Here is a 17,226-nt window from a genome sequence, read left to right on the forward strand (position 1 = left end):
GTTGTGTCTATGCCAACTGATATACAAGGAGGGGGACTAGTAGCAATAATAATTTATTAATATTTATATGCCAACCTTCCACTGAAAAACAGCAATAACAAGGCAGCTAACAATAAAAACCATAATTAAAAACAAGAGAAGGAATTTAAATCAATAAAGGCACTGTAGATTTAAAAGGAATGTGTGAAAGAATTCTTGATTAATCAAACTTCCCAGTATTGATTTGGGAAATTTAAACACTTGTATAGGTTATCAAAACTTCAAGATGGATGCTTTATATATGTCAAAGACAGAGCTCAGAAAACTTACTTTTGGACTTCAGTTCCCGGAATACCCAACCAATATGACCAGTAATCATATTCACAACAAGCATTATTTGGAGGTCTCTAGGAATTGTAGTCCAAAGAATAACTTTCCAGAAAGTGCAGGATTGAACAAAGAAAAACCTACTGTGCACAACATGAAGGCCCAGGTCATTTTTCTTGTTTTGTTATCTATTATAATATTTAACATCCCAGAGCCTAGATAAATAAATACAAAACTGTGCCATCTCAGCCTTGCTAAGTAGATGTGTCTTCTGTGCTTAATTAGCAAACATTTCAGTTGATTAATCTAGTTATTTGTTGCAATCTTAGTCATGATGAATCCAGCAATGTACATCAACCCATTGCCTCCTTGTTCTGCCAAGTAACCTAAGAAATAACACTCCTCACAAATTATATTTGCTTACATACTCATTTATTTTACTTCATCCTTTCTCCAAAGAGCTGACATATTTCACTTTCTTCTAGTTTTATCTTTCCAACAGTCCTCAAAGTAGGCTGATTAGAGAGACAATATATGGCCAAGGATGACCCAGACAGCTTTAAGGCCTAGTTGGGCTCTGACCCTGAGCTGGACAGAGTTCAGCACTCTAGCAAGGCACCACAGGAGGCTGAGTTTTCCTTATTTGGAATTTTGAAATCCAAAATACTCCAAAAATAAAACTTTTTTCATGGGTGGCTGAGATTGTGACACCTTTGCTTTCTGATAGTTTGATATACATAAACTTTGTTTCATGCACAAAAATTATTTTAAAGTATTGTATAACATTACCTTCAGGCTATGGGTATAAGGTATGTACAGTAGGAAATATAAGTGAATTTTGTGTTTAGACTTGTGTCCCATCTCCAAAATAACTTATTATGTATGTATATGCAAATGCAGGTATTCCAAAATAAAAAAAAATCCCAAATCCGAAACACTTTATTTTATTTATTTATTTATTTCATTTGCATGCTGCCTTTCTCCCATAAATGGACCCAAGGTGGCACACAGATGGTCCAAAGCATTTAGATAAGGAATACTTAATTTGTAGCAAACTCCTGTTAAAATTATGTTCATTGAGCTAAATCCAGTGTCTGACCTAGAACAGACCCACTTAAATTGATGGGATTTCCAAAAGAGTCTACTCCAGGTAGCACTAATGTTCATCTAGCCCACTGTTCTCTGTGGTCGCAGGATAAGAGAGGTAAGGTACACAAGCTGGGCATCTTAATGATGTTCATGACTGATTTAATACTGGAAAAGATGCATCATAATATCTGGTCCTGTAAGGGATCACTGGCTTCAAGTAATATGTTGAGTCATCATTCCTGATTCGCTAGCCCATCGTTTTATTCTCCAAGGACTGTGCGTGAGAGTGCATTTGTGTTTGAGGGAGATACAGAGCTGATAAGGCTTCCTCTTATTTGCAGAAGGGCATCCTCTGTGCTTATTTTTATAAGCCAGTCCATCTGTGTCTGGTGCGTGCAGCAGCAATGACATTATTTCTGCACCTCCAGCCCGTCCAACAGCTAGACTACTCCCTTAAGTGCCAAAGCCCGTGTGCTCTGTTGTATTTCAGTCTGCAGTGCTGCAGTGCCGTTGCATCAGTGCACAGCTTCTAGAATTCCACTCCCTTTCCTTCAGTGAGAGAAAGCTCACACTGTCAGCCCTCATGCAGGGAAGCACAGAGCAGTCTCCTTCCTGTTTTCCCAGCATAAAGGCTTCCTCTGCAAAGAAAAAAGGGGGGGGGGGGGTGGTGGTGTGGTTTATCTGGGACATACATTTATGTCCATGTGTTTTCTCTACAGGAGCATTGGATACAGACTGACTCCATGTGTTTGGGCTTGTTGTTTGGTTGTTGTTTTTCTGACTCATGCTTATACTTCAGTCTGAAACACCATCATACCGGGTGGGTGCCCTCTTTGTTGGGGACACTGTGCAGTCCCTGCTGAATGCAAACTTATTTCTCCAGACTCATCCTTCAAGCCAATAGGTGCTTGATTTGATTTTCCTTTATTCCCCCTCCTTTCTCACCAACCCCATAAATTAAAGAGCTTTCTTATATACTTATTTGCAATGGAGATTTGCTGTCTTGGGGACGGCAAGGGGATTTGCCTTATGTGCAGTTTGTGGCGATTTCACCTTGCTATGCTGAGGCCTATTGGAGAGGATTGAGGTGGGGGGGGACTCAGTGCCTTCTGTATTTGGAGGAGCAGCTTGATCTGCAGAAATCAGCAGGTGAAACATTTTGCTGTATGTCTGCAAGATGAACTTTCTGTTAACCCCAGCTGTGCTGCTAAGGAGTAGCCAAACCATCTTTCCCTACACTCGCTTGTGTGTAGTATGTAATTCCAGCTGGCCATTCATGGTCCTTGTGGAATATCCAGCAATTGCTGTATTACTGCTTATCCCTGATGGGCCATAGATGCTGAATACTGGAGATAATTTATTTAGGGGCAGAGAGGCTACTATACCCTCCCTCTGCCCCAGTTTGACAAGGACAGTCTGAATCCTCTGTCATTCTGCTTTTTCTGCAGTTTTTAGAGTATCCTAATTTCTCGTCCCATATTCCTTCACCCTTGGCTTACTTCAGTTGCAACAAACTGGGTTCAAAATGCAAAAGCAGTTTGCACTCAATTCAGTGGAGGAAGAGTTGAGGAGGGGCCAGAATCTTGCCCTTCTCTGTAGACTGAGACAAAGAAAAAATGCTACAAAATCTCCTAACTTGTGTAGTCTTCCTCAATAATTTCTGCCATCCTGACTACATTCTAATGCTGGTTGGCTATACATGTCCCAGTTTTCACTGTGAAATGTTGGCAGGTATGGGGTAAATTGTTGTTTATTTATTTTTAAATCTAAAAGGTGTAGTCATCTTTCCCTCAATATCTAGATTTGTCTGGGATACACACACACACACACACACACACACACACACACACCCCTCTAGACTAGCATTTGGAACCCATGAAATCTTTTAAAAGATTCTAATACAGTATATATATTGCCAGTCCAAACATTCCTGATACCTACGATCATTAAACTTGAATGATCTTTCCCAACTCACGTACATCCAACTTCTAGGCATGTGTTCAATAAAAAAGGACTGTAGGGCTTGTTCCTGCCAGGCAGAATTTTCACTGTTCTAGAGATGTGCGAAAGAATGAATCAAACTGGTATCATCTGATCATTTAGACACTAACTCATAATGAGGATAAAGCAGATTCATTAGTGCTTAGTGTTCTACATGAATTCAAGCAGGCAGGTCAATGAAATAATTCAGACAAGCAAGAGAGAAAACATAATAAGTAGGCTAGCATTTGAACCTTTATTCCAGGGATGGGGACATTGTTGCCCTCCATGTGTTATTAAGCCACAGGTTTCATCATGACTACTCCCCCAACTACTAGTCATGGTGACTAGAGTTTATGAGCATTGGGGGCCAGCAACATCTGAAAGGCCACAGGTTGATCACCCTTGATCTTTTCACTACTAGATATGGGCCCCTGGTCCCACCTTCATTACACTGACTGATCCCAAATCCATTCCGAAAGCCACAGAGAGGACATGTTACCATTTGTTTTCTGCCTATTAAAATTTCACAGACACCCACACTGATATCCATGGCACCATATAAATGTATGCATTGCAGTACAACATTTTTAGTAGGGCTTTAGCTTCTATTTTAAATAGCAGCTCTCTGGTTTTGCTGAAATAACATGTACATTCTTTTAAAATAAGCATGTTAGAAATTTCTGTTGACACAGGGAAGAGCTAACTTTGTCTTTAAAGAGTTAGAAGACTTATGAGCTTAATTACTAATTAGTTTACATGCAGGTGTGTATGTGTGTGTACACACACACACACACACACACACATACGTCTATACTGTATTGTTGTTGTGTGTCTTCAAGTCAGTTCCAACTTATGACAACCCTAAGGAAAACCTATTATGGGATTTTCTTGGCAAGATTTGTTCAGAGGAGGATTGCTATTGCCTTCCCCTGAAGCTAAAAGCATGTGCCTTCCCTAAGATCACCCAGTGGGTTTCATGGCTAAGCTACAAATCGAACCCTGGCCTCCAGAGTCATGGTCCAACACACAGACTGCTACATACCTCAAGGGTGTATTGTGTGTGAGTGAATGGCAGTAGTCTTAGGCATACTTGAGGGTCAAACCCTTGCTGTGCCATGTGTAAGCCAAAATATTTTATTGTTATTTATTTACTGATTTATTGTTCCCAATTTACATTTTGTTGATGCTGAACTTCAACATGCCAAGCTTAAGATATCTACTTTAACATTCTTGCAGAAGAGCTGAGTTCTTGGGAAGGGAGTTTAGTTCAATTTGACACCATTTTTGTTTTTTATTTTCTCAGCCTCTTGGAAGCTTGTCCAAATGGACTGACCTGTCAAGGTTCCTTCAAGCGTTTGTCATAGAATTCCTGTGTACTGCAGAGAATTCTGGGGCATGCTGTAGGACTCATACCCAGTTCATGCCAGACTCTGACCAGGCCACTTGGGTCTCTGGATGGCACTCTGTAAAACACCAGCCAAGCCTACAAGAAGTGCTTTTACAAGTAGTGACATAAAGGCAGTGTTTTAAAAGCCAAAGCATTATGCTACAGGACAAATGCAAAGCTGCTTGCTTAAGGAGGTACTAGGTACCTCCTTATGCAAGCATGTAAAAACTACAACTGGCAGCATAACTGGAATTAGGCTGATGTAATGCCCCAACATACCAAGCATTTTTCCTGTTGCTGCCCACAGCCAAGGAAATCTAGAAGTAGTAAATGAGCTGTTTCTCACTGTGACTTCTCCTCTGTTATTTGTTTTCTTATTGCAACATCTCAGTAAATGTATGGGGAACCCCAGGGCTTCTGAACACAGTTTTGAAAACCCCTGATTTAACAGATCAGATATTTTGAAATATATCATGCTTCTCTTAGCAGGCTTAGCAATCACTGAAACTAGACAGAACTGTTCAGCAAGTGGTTGTGGTGGTAAAGGGACAAAAGAAACAGAGAAATATAGGAGTAAAAACTAGTTGGTAGGTTGCCATTAGTGAAAGATCGCCTTTCAAAATGGTGGAATCATCAGGGCAATGCTAGAAATGGTCTTCGCTAGCTGCTTTCTTCTACAAGTTTTGCTTTATCATGGGCTATCTGCTTTCTTTCTTTTATCATTGGCTAGTAAGCTTGGGAATCCTGATAGTTTTAAGGGAGAAAAATGTGACAACAGCAGTATCCCAAAGTGCACCCCAAATTAGCTTAGCAATCATTTTCAGAAGATGCAGGTGGTGAGTAGCATGCCTAGTGTAAGTGTCCATGTAGCACAAACAACCACATTCATTCTCCCCTTCCAAATGGCTCACCCAGTCACCATTAAACTGATGAATGACTTGTGCTCTCTGTCATGTTCTTTTCCATACAGAGCTGACCTGTCTTGGGTGCAACATAACTAAAGAAGTTTCTGCAGGATGAAAAAATGGCAGGGCGGCTGCTTGCACCACCAGGCCCTGATAGTTTTAGACCTTTCACTCCAGAATCTCTGGCTAACATTGAGAAGCGTATTGCAGAAGAAAAGAAGAAGAAGCGTCCAAAACAAGACAGCAGTCACAGGGATGATGATGAAGACAATAAACCAAAACCAAACAGTGACCTGGAGGCAGGGAAGAATTTGCCTTTCATCTATGGGGATATCCCGAAAGGCCTGGTTGCTGTACCACTGGAGGACTTTGACCCTTACTATTTGACGCAGAAAGTGAGTCAACAGGACCCAGCTATTCAGAATTTGGCCCTTTTTGTAGCCAAAGGAATTACAGGTTTGGGTGGCTGGAGCCGTGTGTGTGTGTGCATATGTCTGTGTCTCCAGCTTCTTATGAAAGGGAACAAATGTAATGTACAGTATTTGTGAGCTTTTCATATTGGGGGGGGGGGGGTGAGCAGAAAAGAAGACATATGTCCAATTGTTTGCTAATGGGACTTACAGCTTTGCAAAATTACACACAGCTTTATGCATTGCTTAAGCCATTCTGGAAGTGAGACGGTCTAGCGGGGAATCAGATAAACATGAGAGAAAAATAGTAAATTATGCTAAGAAGAGATATGGCTTTTGTTCACAGTTGGTCTGTCTCAAGGAGGAAAGGGAAATGCTAGAATGTTTAGGGCCACCACATTGTTTGGATACTTACCATCCATTTACAGTGACTTTATTTTTTAATAATGAAGAGTGATAAAATGTGGATGTGATGTTGAGGTTGCTTGAGTGCTCCACCATATTGTTCTGGAGAAATTTTAACACATCAGCTTCAACGCTTTCCAAAAGAGTATGGATGTAGGTAAGTGGTAGAGTGCTTCATCAGCCACTTCATTACTTCAGGTTACCAGCTGAATTTGCAGCTAAAGGTTACCCCACATGTGGAACTGAAGCCTCGGTTATGAGGCATCAATTGGCTGTCTTTTACCTTCTAAAGGAGGGCATGAAGCTTTAAATGTTGCCATAATGACATATGTGGAAAATAAGTAGTTCAGCCCAATGATGATGATTTACTTATACACCACCTTTTATTCAGAACTGGGACTTAAGGCAGTTTATAAAAATTAAAACAGATAAGATAAACACACACAGAGCTTGAAAACATATGTTATAAAAGTTATAGTTAAGCTATGATTAAGATGTCTATAGGATTAGATATGAATTCCCAATATGAAAGGACACTTTGGTTATGAAATACCTTCCTGCTAGAGGCATGACTGACACCCATGCTGATGTCATTCTGGTACCTAGTCAAAATGAGGTTTTATTAAAGCTTTCAAGGGCAATCTGATTTGATCCAATTTGCACAGATGCCATGCTTGGCATTATTATTATCTGCTTTTAATTGATATAGTCAATGTATTTTAGTCTTTTTAAATTGTTCTTGTTATTTATATTCCCTAATTGATTTTACTGTATGCTGCAATAAATTCTTCAGGTGCAGCAATTAAATATTTTAATCGATAAATAAAATTAAAATTAATTAAAATTGGGGAACCCTAGTGGCACAGTGGTTAAATGTCAGTACGGCAGCCATTCACAGCCACAAGGTTGTGAGTTCGATACCAAGAAGGGCTCCAGGGTCCACTCAGCTTTCCATCCTTCCTAGGTCGCTAAAATGAGTATCCAGCTTGTTGGAAGCAATTAGCTTACACATTGTAAACCACTTAGGGAGTGTTTAAGAGCACTGATAAGTGGTATAGAAATATTTAAAACCTATCAATTTAAAAAGCAAGAAATAAAAACAGTACAGCACACTGCTAAAAGCCCTTTCCTTATAAACTATCAGTTCCCAAAAACTTGCCAAAATTTTTAAAATTCTACTGAAGGAAGGACAAGAAGGGAGCCAGCTGAACCTCCCTAAGAAAGGAGTTCCAGAACCTGGGAGTAGGCACCAAGAAGGTCCTCTGCTATGTTGCCACCAGATATACCTGTGAGGGTAGTGGAACAGAGAGAAGGGCCTCTCTTGAAAATTGCTATGCTTTTACAGTCACACAGGGGAAAATACAGTCTTTCAGATAATTTGGACCCAAATGGAATAGGTGTTATCTGTCACAACTAGCAGTTTGAATCATGCTGACCGATAAACAGTGACTAGTAGCTGGTAGAACTCTGGTAACAAGGCAATTGTGTTTTCCTTATAATGAGCCCATCAGCAGTCCATCTTAAGCTCTTTGGGCAAGCTGAGGTTCCTAAGCACTTTTCAAAGGTAGTATTGTTTAGAGCACATTCCTGTAATCCAAACCAGGTATTAACTCAAGCATATGTCACTGTGGCCAAATGAGACATCTACAGGAATGAGTGCAGCCTGGCATACTAGCTTTAACTCTTACCCACCACAGAAACTTGAGCTTCCAGACTCAGGGCTGAAACCAGGAACATGTCCAAGATATAAACCTGTATCTTTGTGAGGGATGTAACCTCATCTAGCACTGGCTGAATCCCTGTTCTCTGATCTTTCATTTGACCAACTAATAGCACCTCTGTCTTGGCCAGATTAGGTTTTAATTTGTTTGACCGTACACAGTCCGTTACTGGTACAGAACCAAGACAGAGGAGAAATAGAGTTGAGTATTGTCAGTATACTCATGGCACTAGACCTCAAAGCTGCAGATAACCTCTCCCAATCATTTCATATATATAGTAAATATTAAGGGAATAATAAGGGAACCAAAGCAGAATGCTGGCAAAGGTATCAAACAGGAATCCTGCAGCACCACCTTCTGGATTCATTTTTTCTAGAACAGAATGGAGATGCTGTAAAACAGTGCCTCCAAGTCCCATCCCACAGAAATAGCCCAAAAGGATATCATAGTTGGTGGTATCAAAAGCCACCAGGAAGTCCAGAAGAAGCAAGAGGGATATACTGCTGCTGTCCAGTTCTCAGTGTATTTCATCTACCAGGGAATCCATTCTTGGTTTATCACCTTTCCTCCTGCAGCTGCTCCAAATTGAATGGGAGCTTTGCCAGAGCTGGACCCCATCTCATCAGAGGTTTGGCTCCAGCAGAGCAGTTGTGGGTGGAACAGAAGGGTGGAACACCTCTCCACATTCCCATTCCCAGAAGTAACTATACAGTAAGGATGGCTTGCATATAATGATATACACTGGCAGGGAAAAGAATTCAGCACTCCATCTCCCATTGCAGGATCTTAGCCAACAAAAGTAAATAATTAACAGTTGGATGCTCTTTTGAGACATGCAAGGACTGGTTTCACATTAGGATTGCCATAACAATTTATTATACTGATCTTGAATAACATGGCAGAAGCAAACAGTGGTGAGTCTCATGTCAATGGCTAGTCTGAATTTGAAAGGAGCTATCTAAGGTGTTGAAAACAATCCCCAAAACAGATTTAACACTGTGAATACCTCCTTTAAAATATAGATGAAAATCAAAAGGAAATTCATTGTTTCGCTGTTGTGGTCACAACTGCTGCAAGGTTAGCTTGGCCAAATTGGAACTGACTGGGACAGATGATGATCCACCAAACAAGTACTGTCCAGTTGCCACAAATGGACAACCATAAGTAACTAACTTTCTGAATTGCAGCTGTTCAAGGGTGTGTGGAAATAAGACAAAAGATTATAAAGCATCCATGACCCCACAACAGGCTTTGTCAGATTGCTTCTGGATAGACTATGAACTCAGTAGCATCTTCTGTGTTCTCTCTGTGATTAGTTGGTGGTTTCCTACCATTGATGCACATAAAGAAGATGGGTTAAAAATAATAATCAAAGAATAAAAAAGGTCTTGAAATATGCTAATATAATATGCTAGCGAAATAATAATAATTTGCATTTCCTACCCAAATGTAAACATAAAAATTCACAGATATGATCAGTGCTTTACTTTATAGACCATACATATAGTTCCTAACATAAAAATATGGAAATGAATACCTGAGGGATATTTAGGAAGGCTTCAGCTTCTCCAGATGTTTTGGATGACACCTCCCATAATCCCTTCCATTGCCCTTGATCAGGGACGTAGCCGGGGGGGTCTTGGGGTCCAGACCCCCCCTTCCATTAGAAAAATGAATAGTGTGTGCTGCGCCGCCACCACACCCAAGCCCCAATATAATGGTGGCACTTAGTCTGGACCCCTCCCCTTCCTAAAATCCTGGCTACGTCCCTGCCTTGATGGCTAGAACCTATGAGTGATGAAGTCCAGAATATCTAGAGAATGAAATGTTCCCCATGCCTGACCCAGGGTACACTAGTTATCACCACTAGCTATGGGTTTCTCCTATTCCAAAGTGTAATACTGGAGATAGGGCACTGTCAGTGGCAGGCAGTGTCATAGAACACATAATGAGCATATGATTTACATGCAGAAAGTCTCAGTTTCAGTCCCCAGCATCTCCAGGTTCAATGAGGAAAGGTTCCTCTCTGAACTTTGGAGAGGCACTAACAGGTATATTGTCTAAACTGCACTGCTGGGTCCTGTCTCAGGAGAAAGATAGGATATAAATCTAATCAGTGAGATTGATCAGTGTCCTAATTTGCTATGAAGCTGTTTCCTATGTGATCATATAAACGTCATTAGATACATTAGATACATCAATGATCACAACAACTTTAGTAGTGCTTTGCATCAGTATATTGAACTCTGGGCTGTAACTCCCATCAAAATATGAGCCCAAGTATATCCGTCCCTGCAGTTTCCTGCATATCCTCACTAATGGTTTACTCACTCATGCATCTATTCTTAACCACAGCGTTGAAGAGTTAGGTTTAGGGGCTAAACCTCCCAGAATCCTGGTAATTTTCTGGCTGGAATTTTAGGTCAAAGACAACTTTTCCAAGGTTGATCTTGAACTTCTTCCATGAAATCTATCCCTTTCAGTTAAATCAAAAAGACCAGCAGGCGAGATAGATGACAGCAAACCCCAACAATGTTTTCAGGATTCAGAGCAGTGACTGTCGAAACATGAACAGTGGGCTAAGATCACAATGCCTAAAGGTATCTGGATCCTTGAGACATACCACTGTGTTGCAAACTTAGGTTCAAAAACACTCACTGCAGAAATAATGTAGTTTGAGACCGATTTAACTGCCTTGGCTCAGTGATAGGGAATCCTGAGAACTGTAGTCTATTGTGGCAGCAGAGGTCTCTGACAGAGAAGGTTAAATGTCTCACAAAACTACATTTCCCAGAATTCCCTAGCATTAAGCTAGGGCAATAAAAGCAGTCTCAAACCGGATTATTTCTGTAGTGTGTTTTGAACCTTAGAAATCCAGATAGTGAGGGATGGGACACATTTTGGAGGATGCATTTTCCTCAATTTCAGAAGATTCAATTTATGTTGCCAAAAAGGATGAAACTTAAGTGGCATTGCAATATGTAGTCATTTCCATTTCAGCAAACCAAGAGAGAGAGCTTGGAAATGTTACTCAAAAACACAAAGTGTTACTCATCTGTCCTTATTTTTACATGTAGTCCATTACTCACCACAGATAATGATTGTACAATGTATTATTAAGATGTTACTATAAACATTTTTTTTACAAAATCAACCATAAAACTTACCTCACAAGTCATAAGCAATTGGAACACTGGAGCTATGGCCCTATCATTGGGATGAGGGTTGCAGCAATAAGGAAATGTTATTTGCAAAGCAATTTTGCAACGCCTAAGACTAACTGTATGAAAAAAGTTGTGTAGCATAAGTTTGTATAGATTTGGTCTACTTCCTCACATGTTGCTTGTTATACAGGGGCCTGCCTGCCCCAAGACATTCTTCTAACTGCTTAAGCTTATTTACAACCTCGACCCTGTGAAAGGGTGTAAGTCATGGAGGTATATGGAGGGATAAATGGTAGGTAAGGTTCATGTTAAGTCTCCTTCTTCCATTTGATTATTCTCCCCTAGAAATTTCACCTTCATCAGTTTTGCTTTTCTTTTTTGCCTGTCTTTTCTTTGATCTTTTAATACTCCTGCAATTACTTAGTTCTGATGTGAAGAACTGATTTAGGCTTGAGCCCATGTAACTTGTTCCTAGATCTCCATGGGCTCTGGAGGTCTTTTAGCCTTGCTGTTTTAGATGTTTCAAAGACAAAATGATGGAGGTCAAGGCTGACCCAAGACATTTTGCTCCTTGAAATGGGATTGCAAATGGCTCACTTTTCACCAAGCGATTGTGCAAAGTACGGGAGGTGCCCTCTCTCTGCCAATAAAAACACAACAATAATAAATTATTTTCTTATCATTTCATGACACATGAATCAAATTTCTAAGAAGACCAACTGTAGTTTTTGTCTGGTTCACATGTAACCTTGAAGCACAAAGGAAAAGTGTGTTTATGGAGTGGTACAGCAGTTATGCATTTGGGCAAACAAAGGGGGAAAGTGAGAGGAGGAGAGAAAAATCATAGCATTTTAAAAACAGGTGAAAAAGTGGGACAATAGAGGATTAATAGGGACTGTCCCTGCCAAATCAGGACAGTTGGAGGGTATGATATAGCGAGAGAGCTTTCTGAACCCTTCTTCAGGCAAGATGATAACAAAACAAAAAGGCACATGTGAGCGGGGAGAGAAAGATGGGAGAGCTCCAAAGTCTGCTGTTTATGACACTATTAAGATGCAGTGCAAGAAGATATTATGCAGACTTCATTAGGTCAAATTATGGTGGGAGCAAAACAGATTTCATCTTGCATCAAGGGTGGATGCGGGGGGCTTCATGTGGTTGTTGCTGAAAACAGAAAATCCAACATTTACTTACTTCTGCCTCACAATAGGTCTCTTGTAAGGCAAAGGTTGAAACTTTTGATAGATAAGTGAGAACATGAATGAATTTGCAAGGCTGAGAATGGACCAGAAGAGAGGCAGTTTCCACTAAGAGCTAACTGGGGGCCTCTTTGACACAGGAAGAAAGGAAGCAGAAGGACATGCAGTAAAGTGGAGAAGTGCACAATGCAAAGACTGTGGCTGCAGAGTTAAAGGAGGATGTACTGCTAGAAGCACATAGAAGCAAGGAGGCACAGATGAGTAGGGCACAAGTGCTAACACATTCTTTTAAATTGTGAATAAGATGGGCTTTCCTGGAAAGGATATCCTTCGAATTATAGTACCCACAAAACAGCGTTCTCTTACCCTCATAGATGCTCAGATTCCCCACCCAATGGTTTTTACATTCCTCCACCATCTCTAACTTCCCTTTAAAAAGATAAATATTGCAAAGAAACATTTCAGAGTTTGAAATATTTCCTTCTCCTCCTTTCATTGTTTTTGTATATTGTTTTTGAGGTTTGCATAAATCTTACACTTTAAGTTTTGCTGGTTTGTTTTAATGCCTTTCTGTGTTTGTGTGTGCATGCACACATACACATGCACAGACCAGAGCTGCACAGTGCCATAAGAAATACATTTAACCTGTGGTACAACATTAGGAGGTATTTTGCTATCTACAGTGGGCCCTCCACATTTTCTGGGGTTAGAGGCACAGGACGCTCATGAATGTGGAAAAACCACAAATAAAAAACACCTCTCTAGAAATCTCTATGTCCTCCAGTGCAACTCTTTGGTCAACATCTGCCAGACGCTGACCATAGAATCATACTGAAGGTACTATAAATGGCTAGCAAAGCATTTTCTCTAGTAATCTCTAGGTCCTCCAGCATAACTCTATGGTCAACTTCCAGCAGAGTTGTGCTGGAGGACCCAGAGATTCCTAGAGAGAACTTATTAATCAAATCCACAAATACAGTAATCAAATCTGCCAAAGTCAAAGCAGCAAATGTGGAGTGCTGACTTACTTACTTTGAGAGAAGTGTTTTTCCCCCTCTGCAGAGCAATATGTCATTTACATTAACACTGCAGTTAAATACATTCGTATTCAGACATAAGCCCAGCTACTTCATTGAGACTTTAGGTAAATGTGTGTGAGATTGCAGCCTAAGGGAGATATTCTAAAAGGCCATTGGAATGCATAGGGGTTTTGTTTTTTGGTTTTTTAGAAATGATAGACTTGTTTTTTCCAACTTCTGGTCATTTATGATTTATGGTGACCCTAAGGGTTTTCTTGGCAAGTTCCTTTAGAGGAGATTTGCCATTGCCATCCTCTGAGACTGAGAGAGTGTGACTCACCCATAGTCACCCAGTAGGTTTACAAGTTCGAGATGGAATTCAAACCCCAGTCCCTAAAGTCATAGTCCCACACTCAAATCATTACACCTTGCTGGCTCTTTTTTCCAACTAGATCTTTCCTAACTCATTTCATTCAGTTTATTTCCCATTGATCTATAATGTGCATTAGGCAGATGGGGCGAATGTGAAACACAGTGCTCATGCAGTGACCACGGATCTAATGAAAGCTATATATATGAGCAAGGTCTGAGCAAAACATTTTGATTTTTTAATAATGTATAATATGTGTTAATCATGCTGCATGCACAAACACACAGAGTACTACGTTTATTGATTTGTAGCGGCCAGAGTGTGTGTGTGTGTGTGTGTGTGTGTGTGTGTGTGTGTGTGTGTGTTAAGAATTCCTAAACTCAGCACAAAAATGGCAAAGTTTCTCTGCTTAAAATAGTAGTTGGGTGTTCTTCCTTGTTAGTAACCTTTGCTCCCTTGTTGTCTAGCCACAACTTTTTGACCACACTCTGATGTTGCTCAGCCACATATGTGCCAGTTTTTGTGTCCAAAATATTGGAGGGCATCCTGTTGTAGCTGGTGGGGACTCTCAGCAGGGTAAAAGTGTCCTGTTTGTGAGACAGATTTATGTGAGTAAGAACAGTGAAAGGCTGCCTCTGTTTGCAGCGCTGGACACCTCAAGAAGGCTGCAGGAGTGAGCCCATGTGTACATTATGTATGCGTACCTGTTTTACCTCTGAAAGGCAGTGCTTTTGTTCAAAATAATAATTTCTGTTCCCCAGGAAAGCTTTCCTATTTAGAAATACGCAGGAGGACTTTGCCAATGCCACTTGTGTTTCTCTGCAGAGAGCAACATGACTGGAGGTTTTTGGAGAGCATTTGGGTTTGTATGTTTGTTCAGTAGATGTCGTTGGCAGGCATCTCTGGCAATGTTTTTGATGTGGATCTCCTCCCCCAATTTCCTGCTCTTTATGGAGAGACGTCAAGTCCCTTCCCACAAACCCTAAAATGATACATTTCCTGATTTCATTTCTTTCACTACGTAGGATGTATATTAGCTCTAGAAATAACCAAGGGTTTGAGATCTTCCCACAAACTTTTGAAAATCAATATTAAAAAAATAAACACACAACTCCTGTCTGAATCATCTGAAACAGCAATTCCACTTGAACCACTGGAATTTTGCCCACATTTTTAATGCTGCCTTCTACAGCATATGGAAAGAAGATCCAGATTGTGGCTTTTTGTTTTTAATATGATAATATGAACAAAATGGCACCAGAGCCACTACAACAGGCTGGACAATTGCTGTATTCCCCAAGGTTCAGGCCTATAAACCCTCTAAATCTGAATATACAGTAATTTATTTCAGTGCACTTTGCAATAATTCTGAGATTTAGATCAGGGCTGGGCAGAATTAAACTGGATCTGCTGAGAGCTCCAGTTTACCTGTTAGTAGCAGTAACTTAAAAATGTATCCTCAAACCATCACCAAAAAGAAAAGAAAAAAAATAGCAAAGTGGACCAGGAGCAGGGGTTTTGTGTGTGAAAGGAACTTTGAGCTTGGTCCTACACTGATCCAAATTCCTGAGTTCTGCAGTGCTCTGAAGCACCCTATCCTTTAATTCCTAGCATAAGCTTACCCACCTGAGGCACTGTTTTGTACCCAGTTCTGTTAGATGGACCTAAAGGTTATTGCTGTTGATGGTGGTTGTGATGATTTTAGAAGATTCCACAGGTCTGAAATATCACCCCCAGTATGTGTCTGTGAGCCTTCAAGTCACCTGTCAACTTCTGGTGACTTCATGAATTTCATAGGGTTTTCTTAAGCAAGGAATACTGCAAGGTGGCTTTGCCAGTTCCATATGCTATTACAGTGGGCCCTTGTTATCCGCTGGGCTTTGGTTCTAGGACCCCCATGGATAACAAAATCCATGGATGTTCAAGTCTCATTAAATACAATGGCATAGCAAAATGGTGTCTCTTATATAAAATGGCAAAATAAGTGTTTGATAATTGGAATTTATAGTTTTTTTTAATATTTTCAAGCCATAGATGCTTGAATCCATAGATAAAAGAATCCATGGATAAGGAGGGCCGATTGTATAGTATATTTTGCAGGTGAGGTTACCAGCAAGAATGAGCACAGTACACCCAGGGCTTCTGTTGGGCTGCCACAATCTATGATAGCTTCCCCATCAGGTGCCGAGACCCTGGCCATAGGGTCGGTTAGATCTCCCTGCAGGTAAGTCTCAGCCCCACAGTGAATATCTCAGATATTCAGTAATTGCAGGGAAATTCTCTAGTACATGATTAGCCTAACTCAACATGGCAGGCTGTACAATCTGATGTGTCAGAGAATGATGTACCTTATTGAGTATATGCATCAGGTCCAAGTGTCATATTTTCTCTGCTGATGATCATTGATTTCCATTCTTCCTTATGATTGGCATTCTTCCCCTTGTGATCTCTTTCCACCAGAGAGTAGTATTCCCCATTCTACCATCATACCTATCTGACCTTACCAATGGGCTCTATAAATCAATGGCGTAGCTGCATTTTTCTTTCCCTTTGGACATTCTCTTTTATGACTGCTTTAGATGCTAGAAATTAGAGATTAACAATAAAAAACAGTGAAAAATGAGAAACAGATAGGAGGCTGAATGATCTTGTAATTTATGAAGCTTTTGTGCACAAGGTTGATTTTGGCAAACATCCATAATGAAGAATGACAGACATTTTCAGACTGACCCATATATTCACCTACTTTTTGTAGAGTTTTCCATGTAATGAACCACATATGTATATGTATATGCCATGACATGCATGTGAAAACTACACATAAATTGTGGGCAAGGTCGGTGCATGTGCAGATTCTCTGGTCACATCTGGGAACAACTGAATGACCTGGTAATGTCCTGGACCGTAATAAGTAAATATGAGAAGTAGACCATAAGGCCAAAGTAAAATTGAGCCAAAATGAATAAAATTATTTTCAAGTATGCAAAATTTTAGAAACTACAGAGTAACTAACTTCTTAGTAATGGCAAGCAAAGAAAATTGAGCATTTCCAGAACACTTTGACCCTACCATTGACTAACTGGTGCTTTCTACTAATAATAATAACAATTTGAAGTATATGGGGAAAGTTCAATATGAATATTTTTCACTTGGTAAATTTTTCATTACAGTTTAATGACTGCTGTTTAATGGCTGGTTAAAATCTATCCAGTATACTCCTGATATTTACTATTTATTGACATATGCAGTTCCTACATAGAATTTCTAA

At 40.2% G+C, this 17,226-nt stretch overlaps 1 protein-coding gene across 2 annotated transcripts in view; it reads left to right on the forward strand.

The window, feature by feature from the left end:
* The window catches only part of SCN8A (sodium voltage-gated channel alpha subunit 8), a 120,271-nt gene that overhangs the window by 27,531 nt on the left and 75,514 nt on the right, over nucleotides 1-17,226 (forward strand). For both annotated transcript variants that reach the window (XM_042451972.1, XM_042451973.1), the window contains exon 2: nucleotides 5,736-6,065. In XM_042451972.1, the coding sequence (XP_042307906.1) occupies nucleotides 5,790-6,065 (276 nt within the window). In that variant the 5' untranslated portion in view covers nucleotides 5,736-5,789. The remainder of the gene's footprint in view (nucleotides 1-5,735; nucleotides 6,066-17,226) is intronic.

The sequence above is a fragment of the Sceloporus undulatus genome, chromosome 2, assembly GCF_019175285.1.
Source record: "Sceloporus undulatus isolate JIND9_A2432 ecotype Alabama chromosome 2, SceUnd_v1.1, whole genome shotgun sequence".
NCBI classification, from domain to species: Eukaryota; Metazoa; Chordata; class Lepidosauria; order Squamata; family Phrynosomatidae; genus Sceloporus; species Sceloporus undulatus.